We start from the raw sequence: 22,007 nt of genomic DNA on the forward strand, positions 1-22,007 counted from the left end.
TTGCTAGGTAGGAAGCTAAAATCGAACCGTGTTATTCCGAATTTAAAGCGAGCGAAGCCACGGACAATAGCTAGTTATTAATGACTGATATTACACGAAATTACTCCGACTTTTTGTAAGTCTACGATATCTGTTGCTTTGTTGTATTTTTTGTGCTAGGTTATATTTGTCAGACATAAGACAGCTTACACACACTACTCTATTTGCGCCTCAGGAGCAGGGGGCGAATTGCTTCAATGCGGCCTTTTTAGGGGTTTATAAACCACGGATCTTAGCTAATTAATTTCACGCCGTTTCTAAGATTTGTGCCCCGTAATGGCAACAGGCTCGTTTTCTATTACACGGGATTTAAACATAGCTGGCGAGGAGTCGATGTATACAGGTGTTAGTGACATTATAACGAATAATAAGGGGGGGGGGGGGGGGGGTGTCGATTCAAATTTAAACTATGATTCTGAGTTAATATAAAGTGGAATTTTCCGTCACAAAAGTCATAATTTTATTTTTTATTTTTTTAATTAAGTATGCTATCTAAAATTCCACTTGATATTAACTCAGGATAATGACCTGAATCAGCCCTCTCAGTAATCGTCACGATGTCACTTACACCCCATACCAGTACATACAAGGTAGCCATACAAGTAGGTATGGGTGTTAGTGACACCGTAACGAATACTGAGGGGGATGATTCAGACCATGATTCTGAGTTGATATCAAGTGGAATTTCCTGTCGGAAAATTCATGAATTTTTCTGCATTTTTAATTATTTTCCGTTCCATACTTTTGCGACGGAAAATTCCACTTGATACTAACTCAGAATATTGGCCTAAATTATCCTTCAAAGTTTTTGTTACGATGTCACTAACATCCTGTATATAAACTTCTATGCCCCTTTATACAGGCGTGATGTTATGTTATGTTTATCTATTTTTATTAGGTTGGTTTTACATTTATAATATGAAAACCTGATTCTAATTTCTACATGTTGCATAATAAAAACTTGTTTACTTTATCTTTCCCGAGTTCAATGTCAGTGTCACACCGTTTTATATATAGCTTCACGCTTGTAATCTCGATAGGAGTAGACAGAGTCACACTTGTTATTGCAGTCTTAGAGCCTATTACACTACCCTAACGATTTCTAATTCATGTTTGGATCATAAATGATTATCATATGTTCAGCGGTGAAGAAAAACATCGTGAGGAAACCCACATTCCCGAGAAATGCGTTTTCGGAGGTATGTGACCTAACCTACTGTATTGGGCTTGTTTTCCCTTCGAGAGTTGTAAGGTCAGACAGGCAGTCGCTTCTGTTAACGGGACCTGTTAAATCATCAGGTTAGGTTAATGGACCCTTTAAAAAATGGGATAACTCTATGAAGATTTTTTTAGCTGGAATCTATAAAGCAACAAGGTAAGTACTTACATACGCGCCTACTTTGAAATTAGGTATGAATTAAGTAATTAATATAAAAAAAAACAAGAGTCGACAGATATCAAGACAAATTATCATCGTGACTGGTCATAATCAAAGTCCGCAGACGCGAGACGGAGGGGGATATAACGGTGTTTATATGCGCAAACGCGCCGGCCGGCAAAGATAGCCGCAATTACTGCACGAAGTCCCTCGCAACACGTACTGGAGTGATAAAAACCGTGGGACTTGGTGTGGGTTGTTAATGTGTGGAAATAAACAAGATTTTATTCAGTTGATGTTCTGAGCTCGGCGGGAGCGCACGTCTCGCGTACCATAAAACTGTTTTGTTTTAGTGTTTTTGTTAAAGGGTTATTGCCCTTTCGCTGCAATAGGTAAGAGTTGATTTTCTAATAACTAAATTACTTAGTTCTGTAACATTTTCAAATTAGTATTTTGTTCACATTATCAATGTCAAACGCATTACAAATAGTGACGTTATATGAGACCACTATAGATCCCGTTTATAGGTACCTACATAGGTGCGTGTTACTTTGAATTTGTCAGAAAATTTTAAAGCTCATGTGAAGTTTATGGTAAAAAGCTTATTACTTATAAGATCAATGATTATCTAAATGATATAAATGTCTGGTATTAAATGTGTTCCTCTAGTTATTAAATAACTTGTCTTCTTCTTCTATCGATTGATTGATTGAGGGGAAGCCTGTCCCCAGCAGTGGTACATATATAGGCTTCTTCTATCGTGTGGGTTTAGAGGTGGATTACCAACCTCATCAACCCTGGTGTCAGGGTTACTCTTGAGCCGCTAAAGGCCCCTGACATGACTCATGTAACGATTACGTACATATCAGTAAGTAGTGAACGGGACCAACGGCTTAACGTGCCTTCCGAAGCACTGATCGTCTTACTTTCGGACAATAAGGTGATCGGCTTGTAATGTCCTAAGCTATGAAATGAGGTAGCTTCAAAAATGTTAAATTGACAAATACAATTATGCTTTATTGCATCAAAATAAAAGGAAATAATTACAAAACTCTTAACTAGTACATGGCAAATGGCGGCCTTAACCTTCAACAAGCTTGTTTATGATAATTACGTTGAATAAATGATTCTGATTCATAAATGATTTATGCCTAACCTAACCTAACCTAACTTATATTGGGGTAGACAGAGCCTTTATAAGAAGACTTTAAGAGACCAGGCGGGTTAAAATGCCACATCGAAGCTATTCATCTAAAAAAGCAATTTGACATTTGCGCATATAAGAGTAAGTGCGCAATGCACATACATACATAAACAGCCTATGTAACGTCCCACTGCTGGGCACAGGTCTCCCCTCTATCAACCGGAGGGGGTATGGAGCATACTCCACCAAGCTGCTCCACTGCGGGTTGGTGGAGGTGTTTTTCACAGCTAATAGCCGGGACCAACGGCTTAACGTGCCCTCCGAAGCACGGAATCATTTTACTTTTTCGGACAATCAGGTGATTCAAGCCTGAAAAGTCCTTACCAAATAAAGGACAGTCTCACAAAGTGATTTCGACAATGTCCCCATCGGGAATCGAACCCAGACCTCCAGATCATGAGCCTAACGCTCTAACCACTAGACCACGGAGGATGTTGGCGCAATGCACATAAATATGCAATATTGTTTTTATGTGGTCTTTTGAAGCCTCCTATGTTTTGTTATACAGGCTCACCGCCTATCACGTTGGTCTAACAGGAAGTTCGGTGAGGTGTGGGTACTTGGTTCATCTTGCGATGGATGCACCTCTGACTACCCCAATTGGGATGTAATCGTGAACTTGTGCTATGTGTTATTATTATATCGGAACTGTAATATATTCCTATTAACGGCATTTACTTTTAGCGTGTACGGTCACAAGCATTAATATTGTATACACTTTGGTACCCTGTCACATTAACTTTTTTGACAAATGAATCTGTAATTATTACTAATTGTCAAATATGTTAGTGCGACAGGGTTCTAAAATGGGTACATGTTAATGCTCATGACTCATGACTGTACAGAGATCTTCTTCTTCTTCTTTCTAGATATAAGAGCATAAAACGGGTAAGTAAAGTAGGTCCCTACGGTTAGTTCAAATACATAATTATGAAGTTTTATACAACATACTTTTACATATTTTTATGTAATTTATATGGTCATTGGCTTATCCCTTTTGTACCTATATGGGTGCGTGTGCGCGTTATTCACGCCTTAAAATATTGGGTTAGACAGAGTCTGAATTAGACGACTTTCCATAGAGATGTTTAGTGTTTTTAAAAGTGACTTATTATAGGCGCCTCAGGGGGTTAAAATAGTCACATCGAAGCAATTCATCTAAAAAAGCAATATTGCTATTTGACATTTGTTTGCATTGCGCACTTCATTTTATATGCGCAAATGTCAAATTGCAATATTGCTTTTTTAGATGAATTGCTTCGATGTGGCCTTTTAACCCCCCAGATGGCATTACCTACTTGGCCGGACAAATGAGGAGAGCTGAGGGTGTTGATCCGGTACGAAAATGTACGTTTAGTGTTTGTGTCATAATACATAAATATGTACACATAAAAAAGATATACGCTTATTTCCCATTGGGGTAGGCAGAAACCACGGAATTCCACGATCCTGACACACCACATTCGCTAACGTGCCTTCCGAAGCACGGATCATCTTACTTTCGAAAAATCTTCTTATCGTGTAGCTTGTAAGGTGGAATACCAGCCTCATCAACCCTTGTGTCAGGGTTCTGATTGAGCCGCCAAAGGCCCCTGACATGGATCATGTAACGATTACTCACTTACATCAGTAAATAGTAACCGGGACCAACGGCTTAACGTGCCTTCCGAAGCTCGGATCATCTTACTTTCGGACAATCAGGTGATCAGCCTGTAATGTCTTAACCAAACTAGGGATCACAAAGTAATTTTGGGATATTTCCCCACTAGGATTCGAACCCGGGACCTCCGGATCGTGACCCAACGCTCAAGCACTGGACCACGGACGCAATAAGGCCGCCACTACTATTCTCTCTCTTCTTCTTCTCTTTCTTTTTCTCTTTTAGGTACTCTTTCTATTTCTCTTTTGTGTTGTTTTTTTTATTTTTTCTGTGTGTGCAATAAAGTAGTTGTTATGTTATGTACGAGGAACTCGGTGGCGCAGCGGTAAACGCGCTCGGTCTGCGATTGTTGAAGTTAAGCAACTTTCGCAAAGGCCTGTCATAGGATGGCTGACCACAAAAAAAAGTTTTCATCTCGAGCTCCTCCGTGCTTCGGAAGGCACGTTAAGCCGTTGGTCCCGGCTGCATTAGCAGTCGTTAATAACCATCAATTATCAATCCGCACTGGGCCCGCGTGATGGTTTAAGGCCCGATCTCCCTATCCATCCATAGGGAAGGCCCGTGCTCCAGCAGTGGGGACGTTAATGGGTTGATGATGATGATGATGTTATGTACGCCTAAGCATATCTCTTCTAACTGTACCTCTTATGGCCGCATTATACATAAATCTTTTTTTAAATCTACTTTTATTCATTCTCTTTACATCTCAACGTGATTTCATAATAATGTCAAAATATTAAACAACAAAATTATATAGGTACCTAAACTTTTTTTTATAAACATGATAAGATATGGCCTCTATCCTGTTATTTATTTAAAAAGCTGTTGCTGATTGCATTTTTGGCCAGTTTTGATAAGATATCAATAGTAATGTACTAATGCAAATAATACTTCACCTACCTACTGAGTTGCATTGGTTGTATGTACTATGTATATATATATATATATATTATAGGCATATATATTGATTGTTGTAGTACATTTATATGTAAGTCTTATAAATTTATTGTTTCTATTTTTATTGTATTATTATTTTTTGTCTTTACATTATTAAGTATAATTGTTCTTGTAATTTCATAAGATTTGTACGAATATGTAGGTAGGTATGTCTATCTGTAGTATTATACACTGCATGTCTCCTTATCATGTAGGTCAGCTGGAAGAAATCTCTTTCTTAGAGATAAGATTACCTGTACTGTCTGTTTTCTTTGTGTGTTTCTTTATGTGTTCTATTGTGTACAAATAAATAAATAAATAAGAAAATAAATTGTTTTTTATTATAGTTACAATGTTAATAAAATATATAACATAGTCAAAATAAAAACCTACACTAAAATACGTCAAAACACACAAATATATAGAAAACCATATCAGGCGTCAAAAGGTCCTCCGGAAAGCGAGCCCCGCCCGAAGGTATCCATTATGCTTGCAGCGTTGCCTCTCTGAAGTATAGGAGTTAGTATATTCAATATCTCCCATACTTAAAGGTTGCCTGGAAGAGATTGCTACCTAGCAATAAGGCCGCCCATTGTACTCATTCTATTTCTCTTTTGTTTTGTATTTTGTTTTTACCTGTTTGTGCAATAAAGTATTTGTTATGTTATGTTATGTGAAATACGCTGCGCGAGGAAAAAGCCAGCTCGAGGCTAAGGCCGTATACAGAAAGAAAGCTGGAAACTTATAAGCGCTTACCGGCGCTTGACAGCGCTGGTCCGTTCTACACAAAGGAAGCAGGCTGTTCCTTCTTGCCTTCTGCCCAATTTGACTTAATGAGTGTAAAATCATGTTTTCAAACATAGATAATTGATTTCACTTGGTTTCCAGGATTTGTGCACGGTTAATGGCAATAGGTTCGCCTCTATTACATGGGACTTAAACTAGGAGTACACCTCGGCCTTCAGGCGAGATGCTATGTTATGTTCTGCAACCTTCATCCTTTTGATAGTCCATACGTTTGTTCCAGTTAATCATGGGTAAACTCCTCCTGGTCTTCCTCGCCGTGGGAGTGGGAGCAGCCATATGGTGGAGCTGCAAGTGTTGTCACCCCCCCAAACCCCCTCACATCAACCCCGACGAGTGGTGGGGGCCAAACCAGTTGAAGGGCAAGGCAGACGCTAGCATCAAACCCTTCCAGGTCAAATTTGATGAGGCGGTAAGTTGGAATGACATAATTAGGTAGTTGTATGTCTATTGTTGTGTGTGTATTTTAAGTGCACTATATTTTTAAATTGTTCTTTGTGGGTCCCATATTTCTTTTGTTTTATTATTTTATGATTAGAGTATATTTATAGTTTTACACATGCACATTTCACTATTTTTTTACTCGTGCGCAGCGCCGCCGTAAGCCGCTGGAGTTGTGGAGTTAAATAAGAGACGTGTGTCTTCTAAGGCCCTGCGCAGACGACAGACTATCCGTGACGCACTTTTTAGTCTGTGAAAATATAACCTATGCAATTATATGCAGTAACTTTTTGCGCGTCGTGTGCGTTACTGCAGATAATTGCATAGGTTATATTTTCACAGACTAAAAAGTGCGTCACGGATAGTCTGTCGTCTGCGCAGGGCCTAAGACGGTCGTTTATTGTCTGTCTCTGGATATGACATATAACATACATTTGTATATAACATAGGTGTGGAGGTACACATACTATATCAAAGATGAATTTGTATCCTATGTGTGTATGTGATGATGTGTTATCTTCTATTTCCAGATGGTCAAAGACCTGAAAGCTCGCCTGAAGAACCACAGACCGTTCGTGCCACCTCTAGAAGGAGCCGCCTTTGAGTACGGCTTCAATAGCAAGCAGTTAGACGGCTGGCTCACCTACTGGGCTGACAAGTACCCGTTTGAGGCTCGGGAGAAGTTCATGAACCAATTCCCGCAGTTCAAGACCAATATACAGGGACTGGACATTCACTTCATCCGGGTTAAGCCTCAGGTAAGTTTTTGACGTGAGACTTATTAATAATATAATAATAATAATTTTATTTAATTCACGAAACATGTCTCATATGTATGTAATAGTAGTCATGTTTGTGTTGTGTTGTGTTGATTGTGTGTGTGTATGTTGTCTTTGTTATTGTTGATCTCGCATGACTATGATATTTTTAAGATGACATTTACGTATATACCTACAGTGTGATTCCTAAATTGTGATCTACTTATTTTGTAAGACATTCCTAAACAATGTATATTGTTTACGGAATAAATGAAATTGAAATTGAATTGATGGCATTCACTACGTGGCCGGACAATTGGGGAGCGCTGAGAGCTCTCACGCAGTACAATTTTCAAAACAATGAAAGACACCTAAGGTTGCCCAGCTTCAGGTAAGATTCAGTACTTAAGAAAAAATACAAAATAGGCTTACGTTTGACAATCTCACCTGATGGTAAGTGGAGATGTAGCTAAAGGTGGTACACACTTACCTACTAAATGTCTTTCACTCTAGTTTTGAGGAAGTTTTGGGGAAGAAAAAGAAGATGACTTTTACAGTTATTTAAGAATAAACCAGAGGGGGTGAGCTCGGCGCCAGATACGAATTGGTGCGGGGGGATAGTTACGTAGTATTATTCTTTATTCTAATGTAATAGTCTCAATGTATAATTCTTGATGATTGTTACTTTAGAAACAATTATTTCAATGCATGTATACAGGGTGTTAGTGACATCGTAACGAAAACTTTGAGAGATGATTCAGACCATGATTCTGAGTTGATATCAAGTGGAATTTTCCTTCGCAAAAGTATGGAACTGAAATTCTACTTGATATAAACTCAGAATCATGGTCTGAATCATCCTCCTCAGTATTCGTTACGGTGTCACTAAACCCATACCTATTTGTATGTACTTGTATGGGGTGTAAGTGACATCGTAACGAATACTGAGAGGGATGATTCAGCCCATTATTCTGAGTTAATATTGAGTGGAATCATGGTCTGAATCATCTCCTTTAGTATTCGTTACGATGTCACTAACCTGTATATTGTTGTAAGAATTTGCTGGATACGCTAGTGTGAACGAATGTATATCTTTAAAAAGACATTAAGTCATAATTAATTGCAGCCTAGAGGTATCTTCGAAGCTATCATTCATTATTAATTATCCGGGAGATAATGTCCGGAATCTTGTTTATTACGTCAATTTTAAATTAATGACGTGAATTACTTATGTTCTTATTTGATAACAAAATGCAATTCATTTGCAACTCAATGGTGCTAATTCCAGGACATAAAACATAAACAGAGTGTTAGTGACATCGTAACGAATACTGAGGGGGATGATTCAGACATGATTCTGAGTTAATATCAAGTGGAATTCGCAAAATTCATGATTTTTGAATTTTTTTAATTTATTTTCAATTCTATAGTTTTGTGATGGAAAAATCCACTTGATATCAACTCAGAATCGTGGTTTGAATCATCCCACAAAGTTTTCGTTACGACGTCATTAACACCCTGTATACAACCGACTGCTGGACGGAGAACCCAGCATGTGTGTTGTGTGAGTTGGTGTGTAAATCCAGTAGACACCATCTAATTTTATTTTAAGTTATACTTGTCATTTTCTTATCAATCAAAAAGGAAAGGGACGGATGATTGACAGCTGTTGTAAAGGCCATTACGAGAAAAAGCGTCCATGTATTTGTTTTCGTTTTTATTTCCTGTCATTTCATTCATTTACTTAAATATAATTTAGATAATGTCAACGTTTGTTTCATTTTCTATGCCTAACAAAACACAACATTCGGATATTTTGGCACGTATTTTTCCCTATCTAGTGACGATATACAGGGTGTTAGTGACATCGTAACGAAAACTTTGAGGGATGATTCAGACCATGATTCTGAATTGATATCAAATGGAACGAAAATTACACTTGATATTAACCCAGAATCATGGTCTGAATTATCCCTCTGAGTATTCGTTACGATGTCACTTACACCCTGTATTATCGTTTCCTCATCAGGTTCCAGCGGGCGTGAAGGTCCTCCCCCTGATTCTGATGCACGGGTGGCCGGGGTCCGTGCGAGAGTTCTACGAGGCCATACCGCTGCTGACCAAACCCAGAGATGGGTACAACTTCGCCTTTGAGGTCGTCGTCCCTAGCTTGCCTGGATACGGGTTCTCTGATGTAAGTACTTAGGTTTCTTATGTCACGTAATGTTCTTCTACCGTGTGGGGTGTGATGTGGATTACCAACCTCATCAACCTTGGGTTATTATTAATTCGCCAAAGGCCCCTGACATGACTCATTTAACGACTAAGTTCTTATATGCGTAAGTAGTAACCGAGACCAATGGCTGAACGTGCCTTCCGAAGCACGGATCATCTTACTTTCGGAAAATAGGGTGATCAGCCTATAGGTAATGTCCTTTTCAAACCGAATAGTAAGCGCCGAATGAGATAATCGTTGATCACGTCGGCGGGACCGGTATCGGGGTCCTGAATTGTTTGTTGTCGCGAGCGGAGGGTTTTCTCTGAAACAGAAGGTGTCTTCTGAGAAAATCCTGAGGTTCGCGCTCACCTGGATATTCTCAGGATTTTTGTCTTTGTACCGGGTGAGAGCCCTCAGCGTTCTCCGTCTATCGATATCATATGTTTTTTCTTCCTCAGGGTGCCGTGCGTCCAGGGTTGGGAGCCACCCAAGTAGCAGTAGTGATGAGGAACCTGATGCACCGACTCGGCTTCAAGAAATTCTACGTGCAGGGCGGAGACTGGGGCGCGGCGATAGCCTCTGCTATGGCCACTGTCTTCCCGGATGAGATCCTCGGACATCACAGCAATATGTTGGTTACTCAGGTAATTGGAATATCTCTTGAGTCAAAGAATTTGGGACACTGATCTGATACTGACTCCCTAGCGTTGGCGTTGTATTCGTATGGCAAATATCATCCCTTAACCGAGTCTCTGCCGCATCCGTTACACTGTGCAGCTCCTCCATGCCACCTGGGCACTGATATAGCGTTCCCTGTATAGTGTTCATAGCACTCTCTAGAGTTATCCCGTTTCCATAGGGTTCGCTTATCTAACCTGAAGATTTGACAAAACTGGGGGTTAAAAAGGCCACGTCAAAGCAATTCATCTAAAAAAGCAATATTGCCATTTGACATTTTGTTTACATTGCGCACCTACTTTTATGTGCGCTGATATCAAATTACAATATTGCTTTTTTGGATGAATTGCTTCGATGCCTTTAACCCTCCTGAACTTTCCGATCCACGAAGGGAAAACCGGCTCAATTCAGATTATTTATCTTACAGCATAAGTGCGCAACCCTGAAGACAATTATCGGAGCCTGGTTCCCATCGCTGATCGTGGAACCACATCTCGCAGACAGGATGTATCCTCTGTCCAGCTTCTTCGCATACCTCATGGAGGAATTCGGATACATGCACATTCAGGCCACTAAACCTGATACTGTTGGTAAGTGAACAGTCTTCCTGGCGGTCTACTAAGTTAAGGCATAACATAGCATCTGGTACGCAGTGTATAGTACATATACACCCACTTCTCACCAGCTATACTTAAGTTCCTTGTAATAGGGGGCGAGCATAATACTATGGCCTATAACCGGGGCAAAAGCCCTGGAAACCACGTGGTATCACATATCTAAGATCCAAACATGAATTCATACTCAAAAAATCGTATTCAGTGGTTTAGAGTCCGGGATAACTAGCTGAATGCATTCTACTTACTGTATTTTCTTCCAGCAGTGAGTTTTTATCTTCAGCCATAGAATAAGGAATTATACTTATAGAACGGCAACTCTCCACTCCCCAGCGGCTGAATCGTATGGGCGTCGGAAGTCACACACACACAGATGCGCGTGTACGATAACGTCAATGTGTGGTGTCTGTGTAAAACGAGGTGTTTTGTATGAAGTGTCCGGGGTGTGCTATAGCATAATTTAATTACAACGCCAATAATTAATTCTTCTTCTTCTCCAACAGGCGTTGGCCTAACAGACTCCCCATCAGGTCTTCTCGCGTATATCCTGGAGAAGTTCTCCACGTGGACTGTCAGGGAACACAAGTCGTTGCCCGATGGTGGGTTGACGAAGAAGTTCTCCAAAGACCAGCTGATCGACAACCTGATGGTCTACTGGACGAGTAACTCCATAACCACTTCCATGAGACTGTATGCTGAGACCATGAGCAAAAAGCACAGGGAAAATGATTTAGAGAAGTGAGTTTGTTTAATAAGGAATAATTATGTATAGAATGGTTACTAAAAATAATAGGATTATGAAAAGTTACTTTTTGTTAGTAAACTTTTAGTTATGTAGCCATTTTTTTAGGCTGAGGACAGGAGTCCTAGTACGGCTTTGAAATAGACCACACTGGGCGCCATCCCACTCTCGTCAGACAGAGTATTGCGGGGCGGAAGGCAAGAGGGAAACCAGTGCCCTATTTTCCCCTAAAAAGTAGCATGAAGAATGCTACACTGACAAGAGCGTGGCTCCTAAATTAATGATGAGCCTTTTTTGACGTAACTGGCATAACTACTTAGCCGGACAAATGGGGAGCGCTGAGGGGTCTCATCCGTATTCGCCAGGAGTCCCAAAGTCAACTTTACTTTTTCGGACAACCAGGTGATTCAGACTGCAATGTCCTAGCCAAATAAAAGACAGTCTCACAAAGTGATTTTCGAGAGCATCCCCTTCGGGAATCGAAACCGGACCACGTGAGCCCAATGCTTTAACCATTAGATTCTGAGCGGTATTTTATTATTCCCAGCATTCCCACCCCTGTACCAACGTGGGCTATTCAAGCCAAGTACGAGGTCATGTACCAACCTGCCGGCCTGCTGAAGCACAAGTATACCAACCTTCTAAACACAACTGTCGTGGACGATGGCGGACATTTCTTTGCCTTCGAAATGCCTAAGGTAAGCGATTATGAAAGAAAGAAAAGAAAAGAAAGAAACATTTATTACTTCCGGACACCAGAGACATAGACTGACAGGTACATTACATTCAACACAGACATTCGTTATGAAGACTGCACGCTGTCAAGTATAAGGTGTTTTCTAACGTGACTTATTTTAGATTTTATTAAGTACTTATTATTAGAAACTACATATAAAGAAGTTTTGTAAAGGTTTATTTCTAACAAAAATACAGAAACTTAGTATATACTTTTGTATGGAATGTATATTTAATGAATAATTTAAAGAAAATACCAATAATAATAATATATTATTATTTTACCTCTTGTAGCACAAATTCATATTCAAAAATATCTTCATTCAGTAGGTAACATAGTTACACTTTGAATCGTCAATTTTGACATAAGTAACGAACGTTCCGTCCAACTAAAACTACTGCAGTTTCTTACAACCTGTATAGCCGGGGAAAAGAAGCTGCAAGAAAAACCTCGGCACAGGGCCCTGACGTTCTTTTAAAAAATAAATAAACATAAAATACTCGTATTGTTATACAATTGAGTAATTTAGCTGCCTAATATCAGTTCTCAGACAGTTTATCCCATGCAATCATATCTTCTAAATAACCTATAACCTTATAACCACTAACTTTTTTTGCAAAGTTTCTGTTTAACTAAGTACTGTCTTAAAACAGTTGAAAGGCAAATTCTGAATGACAATGGGAATCTTATTGCAAAAACGATACAAATAAAATGAAGCCTCAGAAATAATGGTAAATGAGAAAAAGACCACTTACTGCCGCTTACTATGGGTCTCGTGAGGAGGCTCGGTGTCGCTCAGCGGGCAATGGAGAGAGCTATGCTCGGTATTTCCCTGCTCGATCGAATCAGAAATGAGGAGATCCGCAGGAGAACTAAAGTCACCGACATAGCTCGGAGAATTGCAAAGCTGAAGTGGCAGTGGGCAGGACACATAGCGAGGAGAACCGATGGCCGCTGGGGCGGAAGGGTTCTGGAATGGCGACCACGTGTCGGACGACGCTCAGTGGGTAGGCCCGCTACAAGGTGGACCGACGATCTGGTGAAGGTCGCGGGAAGCCGCTGGATGCGGGCAGCGCAGGACCGATCGTCGTGGAGATCCTTGGGGGAGGCCTATGCCCAGCAGTGGGCGTCGTACGGCTGATGATGACGAGAAAAAGACTAAGTTATACATTGTTTTAAGTTTACGCGGCAACAGTGTCGAAATATCGGGAGTCTCATATCCCTATTGTAAACGCGGTAAGAACCCGTTATTATGTGTTTTAATTCAGACTAAATTATTTACGTTTTAAACTGAATGCACTACACTTACGCCATCTAGGTAACGGATAGGAACTAGATTAGGGTTTCTACACCCACGGATTAGGCTATCTTCAACACATTTATTTGGCCTTCGAAATAGGCCAGTCTCCTTGTAATATAATAATATATTCTATAGATATACTTATGTTCCTATTTCATTCCAGGTATTCGCCGAAGATGTTTTCAAAGCAGTGAAATCCTTCATCGAGTTCAATGAGAAGAAACCCAAGACTGAACTGTGATCGAGTAAATGTTTTATATTGGTTGTTGTAAGATAAGTAAACAGGTTGTTAACATTTTGTCGTTGGTTTTATTTTTTGCAAACTTTTTTGCACACACAAACAGTGGGGGCTATAAAAGCCATTCATAAGCAATTCATCTAAAAAAGCAATACTGACTTTTGCGCCGATAAAAGTGCGCAATATCAAGAAATGTCAAACAGCAGTATTGCTTTTCAGGTGAATTGCTTTGATGTGGCCTTTTTAATCCCCAGGAAATACAAAACAGAGCCGTGGCAGCCCAGATGGAAGAACGCTTGACTGCCATTATGAGGTCGCAGGTTCGAAACCCAGCCTGGACCTAAACCAATGATTTAAGAATTAGTTTTCGAGTTAATGTTTGGATTTCTGGCAAATAAAAGATTAACTTCGGTGAGCGCTGAAGGCTCTCACCCGGTACAACGTTTAAGACAACAGGCCTGAGGGTGCCCAGTTGGGTGCGAACCTCGACTTAGGGTGTCGTCTGAGAGGAAGAATATTTGAAAGAATTCGATAGTGATAAGCGCTGATTGAGGGAAATCGTCGACCACGCCGGCGGGGTCGGTATCGGGGTCTTGAAGTGTTTGGTGTCGCGAGCTGATTGGCTGCCTCTATGGCTAGAGTCATCGGGTCGTCGGGATCGTATATTACGTCCTTCGGATGACGTTTTTATACCCTTTGGGTACGAAACTCTAAAAAGGGGGCTTAAAAAGCAATAACAATCAATTTACCCTTCAATGATCAAACACTGTTATCACGTCGCCACCAAACGAAGGTCGTGACGCGTGTCTGGTTTAGGAGGGTGCCTTATCTCTGGCAAATTATTCGTCGTAATATTTTGTAGGGAGTTTTTTATAAAGGCGATAAAAATATTATGATAAAAATGGCCTGAAATTGTTTACTTTGGTGGTCGTTACATTTGTTATTTTATTTCCATTTAAATAACTAACATAGAGTAAGTATAGGAAATTATTAACCATTGTTAATTTTAACATAACATAACATAACAAATACTTTATTGCACAAACAGGAAAAAACAAAATACAAAACAAAAGAGAAATAGAATTAGTATAATAGGCGGCCTTATTGCTAAGTAGCAATCTCTTCCAGGCAACCTTTAAGTATAGGAGATATTGAATATTATGTAATATAGCGGGATAGTGCAGCATGGGAATACTTGTACATATAAAAATACACTTTCGACTACATAAACTACATAATAATAATACACATAATTATAATTGTTATAATAAATAAATATCACTACTTAAACTACTACATATACTATGGAAGAAAAGGAGTAGATAGATTATGAAGATGAAGAGGAAATAGAGGTAAGGAAATGCGCCTTGACTTGCCGTTTTAATGCAATTTATTTATTTAATTATAATTTATTTAATGTAATGTAATGCATTGTATGGGCCTAGTTGCCTGAATAAAGTATTTGAATAATAATAATAATTTGCTTGATCGTAACATATATTATACATCAATGATATGATCGTTTTGTGCATATTTCGGTTACAATTTTCTTTTTTTAATTTTTTTTTCATACACGGTAAAAAATTTCTTGTAAGTAATACCTATTTATACTGTATTCTCTGCGAATAAAATGATTTCTTATTCTTCTTCATCGGTCAATCTGGGTATGTTCCCGCGGCATTTTTCTATAAAGCGATGCACGTCCCTGGTGGTCCCTGTGACTTGCATGTCATAGCATCTAATAATAGATAAGGCTACTAACATCTACAATAAATTTACTAACACATATGAGACATGTTTCGTGAATTATATAAATTATTATTCGTATGTCGTTTCCATATCTCGGGTCTACGGAGTCCCGGACTTAAGACAGTTTAATCTAAATGTGGTGTGACACCAACCGGCATATTATTATTATAGTTAGAATCTGTTATCTTCTTCTATCGTGAGGGTTGTGAGCATTCTTGCTTATGAAAACGTTCATAGCATTGTTTCGCTCTATGCTTGGCTCGGCTCGTTCAGTTCGACAAATATAAAAACGGAGAATGCTCGATGTTCTGTTACAAGTGCTCAAGTCTATCAGCACCTTAAGACACAACGTCGTCCCCGGAAGTTTGAAGGCGCAAACAAAGTAACAATAGAAAAAAAATGGCTAACTCTTTAACTTATCTGATCGTTCCGTTAGTCCCGGGGATGGAATTTAAAACTTTTAATTAAAAATGAAACGGAAATCTTTCAAGGTATTTGTAATTTATAAGAACTTAATTACTTTTTTAATAACCGTTAAATAGACTTTAATCAGAGTAAAGAAAGAATTTGTGGAAGTTTGGACCGTCGCAAAATGGGGATCGAGTTTTGTAAAGTTTCCGGACATTTGCTATTTCTTTTTCTTTATTAAAGAAACAAGCAGCTTGCACAATAGATACTTTACGATATAAACTTATAATTAAATACATTATGCCAAAACAGTTTCCACCGATATATCTTACATATATACTTAATATATTCCGTTGCAAATTGCAATTAACTGGTCGGTAATACCTATTATTGATCCGGGTGAGAGACTTCAGCGCTTCCCATTTATTTGGCCAAGTAGTTAATGCTATCTGCGACAAATATACAATAAGTCATGTCGAAAAAAAAACTATGACATCAGTTGGTTATTTTTGAATGACATTTCGGCGCGTCTCATTGAGGCAACTGGCGATTCAAGAGCTGGCAGCCTTTTTGCGCAGAGAATAGGCCTGGCAGTTCAGAGGGGAAATGTTGCCAGCGTTTTGGGCGCTCTGCCTCAGTGTGGCGCGCTGGAGGAGATTTTCTATTTATAATTAGCAAGTGTTGTTGTTTTTGTAATTTTTGTATTGTAGGATAAAATTAAATGGATACTTATCCTCTTCTTCTTCTTATTCTTTTCTTCTTCTTTTCTTGTTGTTTTCTTTTCTTGTTGCTTGAAGGCCTGCAGGCTTTGTAAGTGCGACGCGACTTGACTCGTGCTATAATAAGGTGCCAACTGGGATAAAATATATTATGACGCAATACATGGAGAAAACAGCAAAAAGCCAACATTATGCGGTATTCCCAGGCGGTCACCCATCCAAGTACTAACCGCGCCCGACGTTGCTTAACTTCGGTGATCGGACGAGAACCGGTGTGTTCAACGTGGTATGAACGTTGGCGATAGAGCATGCTAAATTGTGATATACAATCGAAAATACTACATAACGGATTGCTGGCCTGGGATGTGTTGATCTCTTTCTTACGATTACGTCATATTTTCGATTGTGTATCACAATTTAGCATGCTCTATCACCAACGTTCATACCACGTTGAACACACCGGTTCTCGTCCGATCACCGAAGTTAAGCAACGTCGGGCGCGGTTAGTACTTGGATGGGTGACCGCCTGGGAATACCGCGTAATGTTGGCATTTTGCAGTTTTCTTAACTGGGAATAGAATATTCAATATTATGCATTTTTTAAGATTTGAGATCCTCCTCCCCCTGTGAAATGTGACGTTTTTTTGTACTTACATGTTATGTAGCTACTAAATGAGAATAGGTGTTCGTTTATGTCTTTTGTATAAAACACCACGGCTTTATGGACTCTACTATTTACTAATATATGAATGTAAATCCAGTATTAAGAGTGATTTATGTAATATAAAAACGTATTTAATTATATATTATATTAACGTATACTTTATACCAGGGGGATTAAAAAGGCCACATCGAAACAATTCATCTAAGAAAGCATTACTGCAATTTGACACTTGCGCATCCAAAAGTAAGTGCAAGTAAGTGCAAAGCAAACAAATGTTATATAGCAATATTGCTTTCTTGTGACCTTTTTAGACCCCCCGATCAAAATAACTGCAAAAAGCCAACATTACGCGGTATTCCCAGGCGGTCACCCATCCAAGTACTAACCGCGCCCGACGTTGCTTAACTTCGGTGATCGGACGAGAACCGGTGTGTTCAACGTGGTATGAACGTTGGCGATAGAGCATGATAAATTGTGATACACAATCGTAATAATGACGTAATAAAAAAAAGAGATTAACACATTCAAGGCCAGCAATCCGTTATGTCGTATATTTGATTGTTGAACATGAAACGCTTTCTAAGCATAACTTTTAATATAGAGTGCTGGGCTTTTTCTAGATGGAGTAGTTCAGAATTCGATGATCCGCCCCAAACTAGTATACAATACGTTATTATAGACTCACAAAGAGCAGTATACACAGTAAAAAAATATTATGACGCAATACTTGGAGAAAACAGCAAAAAGCCAACATTACGCGGTATTCCCAGGCGGTCACCCATCCAAGTACTAACCGCGCCCGACGTTGCTTAACTTCGGTGATCGGACGAGAACCGGTGTGTTCAACGTGGTATGAACGTTGGCGACCGATGTTGCAAAATTATGATACAGAACCGTAAATATGACGTTATCACAAGAACGATAAAAACACAACCGATGCCAGACTTCATACAAGCTAAATACAACCTACAATCGAAAATATAACATAACGGATTGCTGTTGTTTATATTTTTTTTCTAATTAAGTACGTCATATTTGCGATTGTGTATCACAATTTTGCTCCATCAATTAAGCAACGTTGGGCGCGGTTAGTACTTGGATGGGTGACCGCCTGGGAATACCGCGTAATGTTGGTTTTTTGCAGTCTTAATCAGGAATAAAATATTCGATATTATGCATTTTTGATTTTTGATCCTCCTGTGTAGTGAAAAGTTTTTCTGTACTTACATGGTATGTAGCTACTAAATGAGAATAGGTGTTCGTTGATGTCTTTTGTATGAAGCACCACGGCTTTATTGACTCTACTGTTTACTATTATGAATGTAAATCTTAATTTGACATTTATTTATGGAATATTATATTATTTATACGTACTTATATATTTTTTTTATATTTTATACCTTCGAGATTCTTAGTATTATAATATTATTATCTGTAAAACGCCGAAACGGGATAACGCTTAGTGAGATGATTATTGTACTACATTAAATTAGTATCTTCTGAAAAGTGCAGTATAATTTATTGGACATAACTTCATACACAAAACGATATTGAAAACGAAACCAAAAAAAATCTTATAAAAAACGTATTAAATTTTAAGGTTTATTTTATATCTGATCAACAAAACTGCAAAAAGCCAACATTACGCGGTATTCCCAGGCGGTCACCCATCCAAGTACTAACCGCGCCCGACGTTGCTTAACTTCGGTGATCGGACGAGAACCGGTGTGTTCAACGTGGTATGAACGTTGGCGATAGAGCATGATAAATTGTGATACACAATCGCAAGTATGAAATAATTGTAAAAGAAAAATAAACACCAGCAATCCGTCCGTCGATTATAGGTTGTATTTAGCTCGCATAAAGTCCGGCTTCAGTTGTGTTTATATCGTTCTTGTGATAACGTCATATTTACGGTACTTGTCCTTATTTTGCTCCACACATCGCCATCGTTCATAGAACCGGTGTGTTCGTAATAGAGAATGCTAAATTGTGATACACAGTCGAATATACGACATAACGGATTGCTGGCCTTGAATGTGTTGATCTTTTTTTTATTGCGTCATATTTTCGATTGTGTATCACAATTTATCATGCTCTATCGCCAACGTTCATACCACGTTGAACACACCGGTTCTCGTCCGATCACCGAAGTTAAGCAACGTCGGGCGCGGTTAGTACTTGGATGGGTGACCGCCTGGGAATACCGCGTAATGTTGGCTTTTTGCTGTTTTCATAACTGGGAATAGAATATTCAATATTATGCATTTTTTTTGGATTTTAGATCCTCCTCCCCCTGTGAAATGTGACGTTTTTCTGTACTTACATGTTATGTAGCTACTAAATGAGAATAGGTGTTCCTTGATGTCTTTTGTATGAAGCAGTTCGTTGATGTTTTTTATTGACTCTACTATTTACTAATTAATGTACAACCAAAATTGAGAGTTATTTATGTAAAATTATATTATTTCTTTATTATTAGGTATTTTATATCTTCGAGATTCTCAGTATAATAATATGATTATCTGTAAAACGCCGGACCTGTCGAATATTCAGGTTAGGTAAGTGGAAACGGGATAACGCTTAGGGAGATGAATATTGGACTAAGTATATTTAATTAGCCTCTTCAGTGAAGTGCAGTATAATTTATTTGACATAACTTCATACATAAACGATATTGAAAACGAAACCAAAAAATTCAGATAAAAACATTTTTTAATTTTGTATTAAAGTATATTTTATACCATTATCATCAGCCCATTAACGTCCCCACTGCTGGGGCACGGGCCTTCCCTATGGATGGATAGGGAGATCGGGCCTTAAACCATCACGCGGGCCCAGTGCGGATTGACGGTTATTAACGACTGCTAATGCAGCCGGGACCAACGGCTTAACGTGCCTTCCGAAGCACGGAGGAGCTCGAGATGAAATCTTTTTTATTTTTGTGGTCACCCATCCTATGACCGGCATATGCGAAAGTTGCTTAACTTCAACAATCGCAGACCAAGCGCGTTAACCGCTGCGCCACCGAGCTCCTCCATATTTTATACCAGGGGGGTTAAAAAGGCCACATCGAAGCAATTCATCTAAGAAAGCATTACTTACTGCAATTTGACACTTGCGCATCTAAAAGTAAGTGCGCAAAGCAAACAAATGTCAAATAGCAATATTGTTTTCTTGTGACCTTTTTAGACACCCCAAACAAAATAACAGCAAAAAGCCAACATTACGCGGTATTCCCAGGCGGTCACCCATCCAAGTACTAACCGCGCCCGACGTTGCTTAACTTCGGTGATCGGACGAGAACCGGTGTGTTCAACGTGGTATGAACGTTGGCGATAGAGCATGCTAAATTGTGATACACAAATTTACACAATCGTAATAATGACGTAATTAGAAAAAAAATATAAACAACAGCAATGCGTTATGTTATATTTGCGATTGTAGGTTGTATTTAGCTTGTATGAAGTCTGGCTTCGGTTGTGTTTATATCGTTCTTGTGATAACGTCATATTTTCGATTGTGTATCACAATTTAGCATACTCTATCGCCAACGTTCATACCACGTTGAACACACCGGTTCTCGTCCGATCACCGAAGTTAAGCAACGTCGGGCGCGGTTAGTACTTGGATGGGTGACCGCCTGGGAATACCGCGTAATGTTGGCTTTTTGCAGTTTTGTTGATCAGATATAAAATATACCTTAAAATTTATTAAAACGTTTTTTATAAGATTTTTTTGGTTTCGTTTTCAATATCGTTTTATGTATGAAGTTATGTCCAATAAAATATACTGCACTTTTCAGAAGATACTAATTAAATGTAGTACAATAATCATCTCACTAAGCGTTATCCCGTTTCTACTTACTTAATGTAAATATTCGATAGGTCCGGCGTTTTACAGATAATAATATTATAATACTGAGAATCTCGAAGGTATAAAATATAAAAAATATACAAGTAGGTATAAATAATATAATATTCCATAAATAAATGTCAAATTAAGATTTACATTCATAATAGTAAATAGTAGAGTCAATAAAGCCGTGGTGTTTTATACAAAAGACATCAACGAACACCTATTCTCATTTACTAGCTACATACCATGTAAGTACTATTTTTTTTTAAAGAACGTCTAGGGCCCTGTGCCGAGGTTTTTCTTGCAGCTTCTTTTCCCCGGCTATACAGGTTGTGAGAAGCTGCAGTAGTTTTAGGCGGATGATACGTTCGTTATGTAAAATTGACGATTCAAAGTGTAACTATGTTACCTACTGAATAAAGATATTTTTGAATTTGAATTTGAATTTGTACATAAAAGCGTCACATTACACAAGGGGCGGGCGGGAGGATCAAAAATGGTAAAAAAATGTATATTATATCGAATATTTTATTTTCGGTTAAGAAGACTGCAAAAAGCCAACATTACGCGGTATTCCCAGGCGGTCACCCATCCAAGTACTAACCGCGCCCGACGTTGCTTAACTTCGGTGATCGGACGAGAACCGGTGTGTTCAACGTGGTATGAACGTTGGCGATAGAGCATGCTAAATTGTGATACACAATCGCAAGTATGAAATAATTGTAAAAGAAAAATAAACACCAGCAATCCGTCTGTCGTTTATAGGTTGTATTTAGCTCGCATAAAGTCCGGCTTCAGTTGTGTTTATATCGTTCTTGTGATAACGTCATATTTACGGTACTTGTCCTTATTTTGCTCCACAC

The 22,007-nt window shown here is 38.9% G+C and overlaps 1 protein-coding gene and 9 non-coding genes across 10 annotated transcripts; 4 read left to right on the forward strand and 6 right to left on the reverse strand.

Annotated features, from left to right (window-relative positions):
• Positions 1-1,655: 1,655 nt before the first annotated feature.
• LOC126377550 (juvenile hormone epoxide hydrolase-like) lies at positions 1,656-13,806 on the forward strand. The gene is made up of 9 exons (XM_050025346.1): positions 1,656-1,809; positions 6,245-6,433; positions 6,993-7,220; positions 9,250-9,414; positions 9,897-10,082; positions 10,544-10,706; positions 11,234-11,468; positions 12,020-12,170; positions 13,672-13,806. Exons 2-9 carry the CDS (start codon positions 6,251-6,253, stop codon positions 13,747-13,749), a joined length of 1,389 nt encoding a protein of 462 aa, XP_049881303.1. The 5' UTR covers positions 1,656-1,809; positions 6,245-6,250; the 3' UTR covers positions 13,750-13,806.
• A 2,997-nt stretch (positions 13,807-16,803) lies between these two features.
• On the reverse strand, positions 16,804-16,922 carry LOC126377668 (5S ribosomal RNA). Its single transcript, XR_007567969.1, has one exon. It is a non-coding gene; the product is annotated as a 5S ribosomal RNA (ribosomal RNA).
• A 132-nt stretch (positions 16,923-17,054) lies between these two features.
• LOC126377667 (5S ribosomal RNA) lies at positions 17,055-17,173 on the forward strand. Its single transcript, XR_007567968.1, has one exon. It is a non-coding gene; the product is annotated as a 5S ribosomal RNA (ribosomal RNA).
• Positions 17,174-17,623: 450 nt separating this feature from the next.
• LOC126377654 (5S ribosomal RNA) lies at positions 17,624-17,742 on the reverse strand. The gene has a single exon (XR_007567956.1). It is a non-coding gene; the product is annotated as a 5S ribosomal RNA (ribosomal RNA).
• A 289-nt stretch (positions 17,743-18,031) lies between these two features.
• On the reverse strand, positions 18,032-18,150 carry LOC126377666 (5S ribosomal RNA). Its single transcript, XR_007567967.1, has one exon. It is a non-coding gene; the product is annotated as a 5S ribosomal RNA (ribosomal RNA).
• A 770-nt stretch (positions 18,151-18,920) lies between these two features.
• Positions 18,921-19,039, reverse strand: LOC126377671 (5S ribosomal RNA). The gene has a single exon (XR_007567972.1). It is a non-coding gene; the product is annotated as a 5S ribosomal RNA (ribosomal RNA).
• A 350-nt stretch (positions 19,040-19,389) lies between these two features.
• Positions 19,390-19,508, forward strand: LOC126377672 (5S ribosomal RNA). Its single transcript, XR_007567973.1, has one exon. It is a non-coding gene; the product is annotated as a 5S ribosomal RNA (ribosomal RNA).
• Positions 19,509-20,504: 996 nt separating this feature from the next.
• Positions 20,505-20,623, reverse strand: LOC126377673 (5S ribosomal RNA). The gene has a single exon (XR_007567974.1). It is a non-coding gene; the product is annotated as a 5S ribosomal RNA (ribosomal RNA).
• A 212-nt stretch (positions 20,624-20,835) lies between these two features.
• Positions 20,836-20,954, forward strand: LOC126377655 (5S ribosomal RNA). The gene has a single exon (XR_007567957.1). It is a non-coding gene; the product is annotated as a 5S ribosomal RNA (ribosomal RNA).
• Positions 20,955-21,699: 745 nt separating this feature from the next.
• Positions 21,700-21,818, reverse strand: LOC126377656 (5S ribosomal RNA). The gene has a single exon (XR_007567958.1). It is a non-coding gene; the product is annotated as a 5S ribosomal RNA (ribosomal RNA).
• Between the last annotated feature and the right edge of the window lie 189 nt (positions 21,819-22,007).

The sequence above is a fragment of the Pectinophora gossypiella genome, chromosome 23 (assembly GCF_024362695.1).
Source record: "Pectinophora gossypiella chromosome 23, ilPecGoss1.1, whole genome shotgun sequence".
In the NCBI taxonomy this organism is placed as follows: domain Eukaryota; kingdom Metazoa; phylum Arthropoda; class Insecta; order Lepidoptera; family Gelechiidae; genus Pectinophora; species Pectinophora gossypiella.

What these genes read in the sequence shown, in the direction of transcription:
- LOC126377550 (XM_050025346.1), top strand. Translation starts at nt 6,251, where the DNA reads ATGGGTAAACTCCTCCTGGTCTTCCTCGCCGTGGGAGTGGGAGCAGCC. An exon ending in TCATCCGGGTTAAGCCTCAG is followed by an intron (nt 7,221 to 9,249) that starts GTAAGTTTTTGA and finishes TTTCCTCATCAG; the next exon opens with GTTCCAGCGGGCGTGAAGGT. An exon ending in GCAATATGTTGGTTACTCAG is followed by an intron (nt 10,083 to 10,543) that starts GTAATTGGAATA and finishes TTTATCTTACAG; the next exon opens with CATAAGTGCGCAACCCTGAA.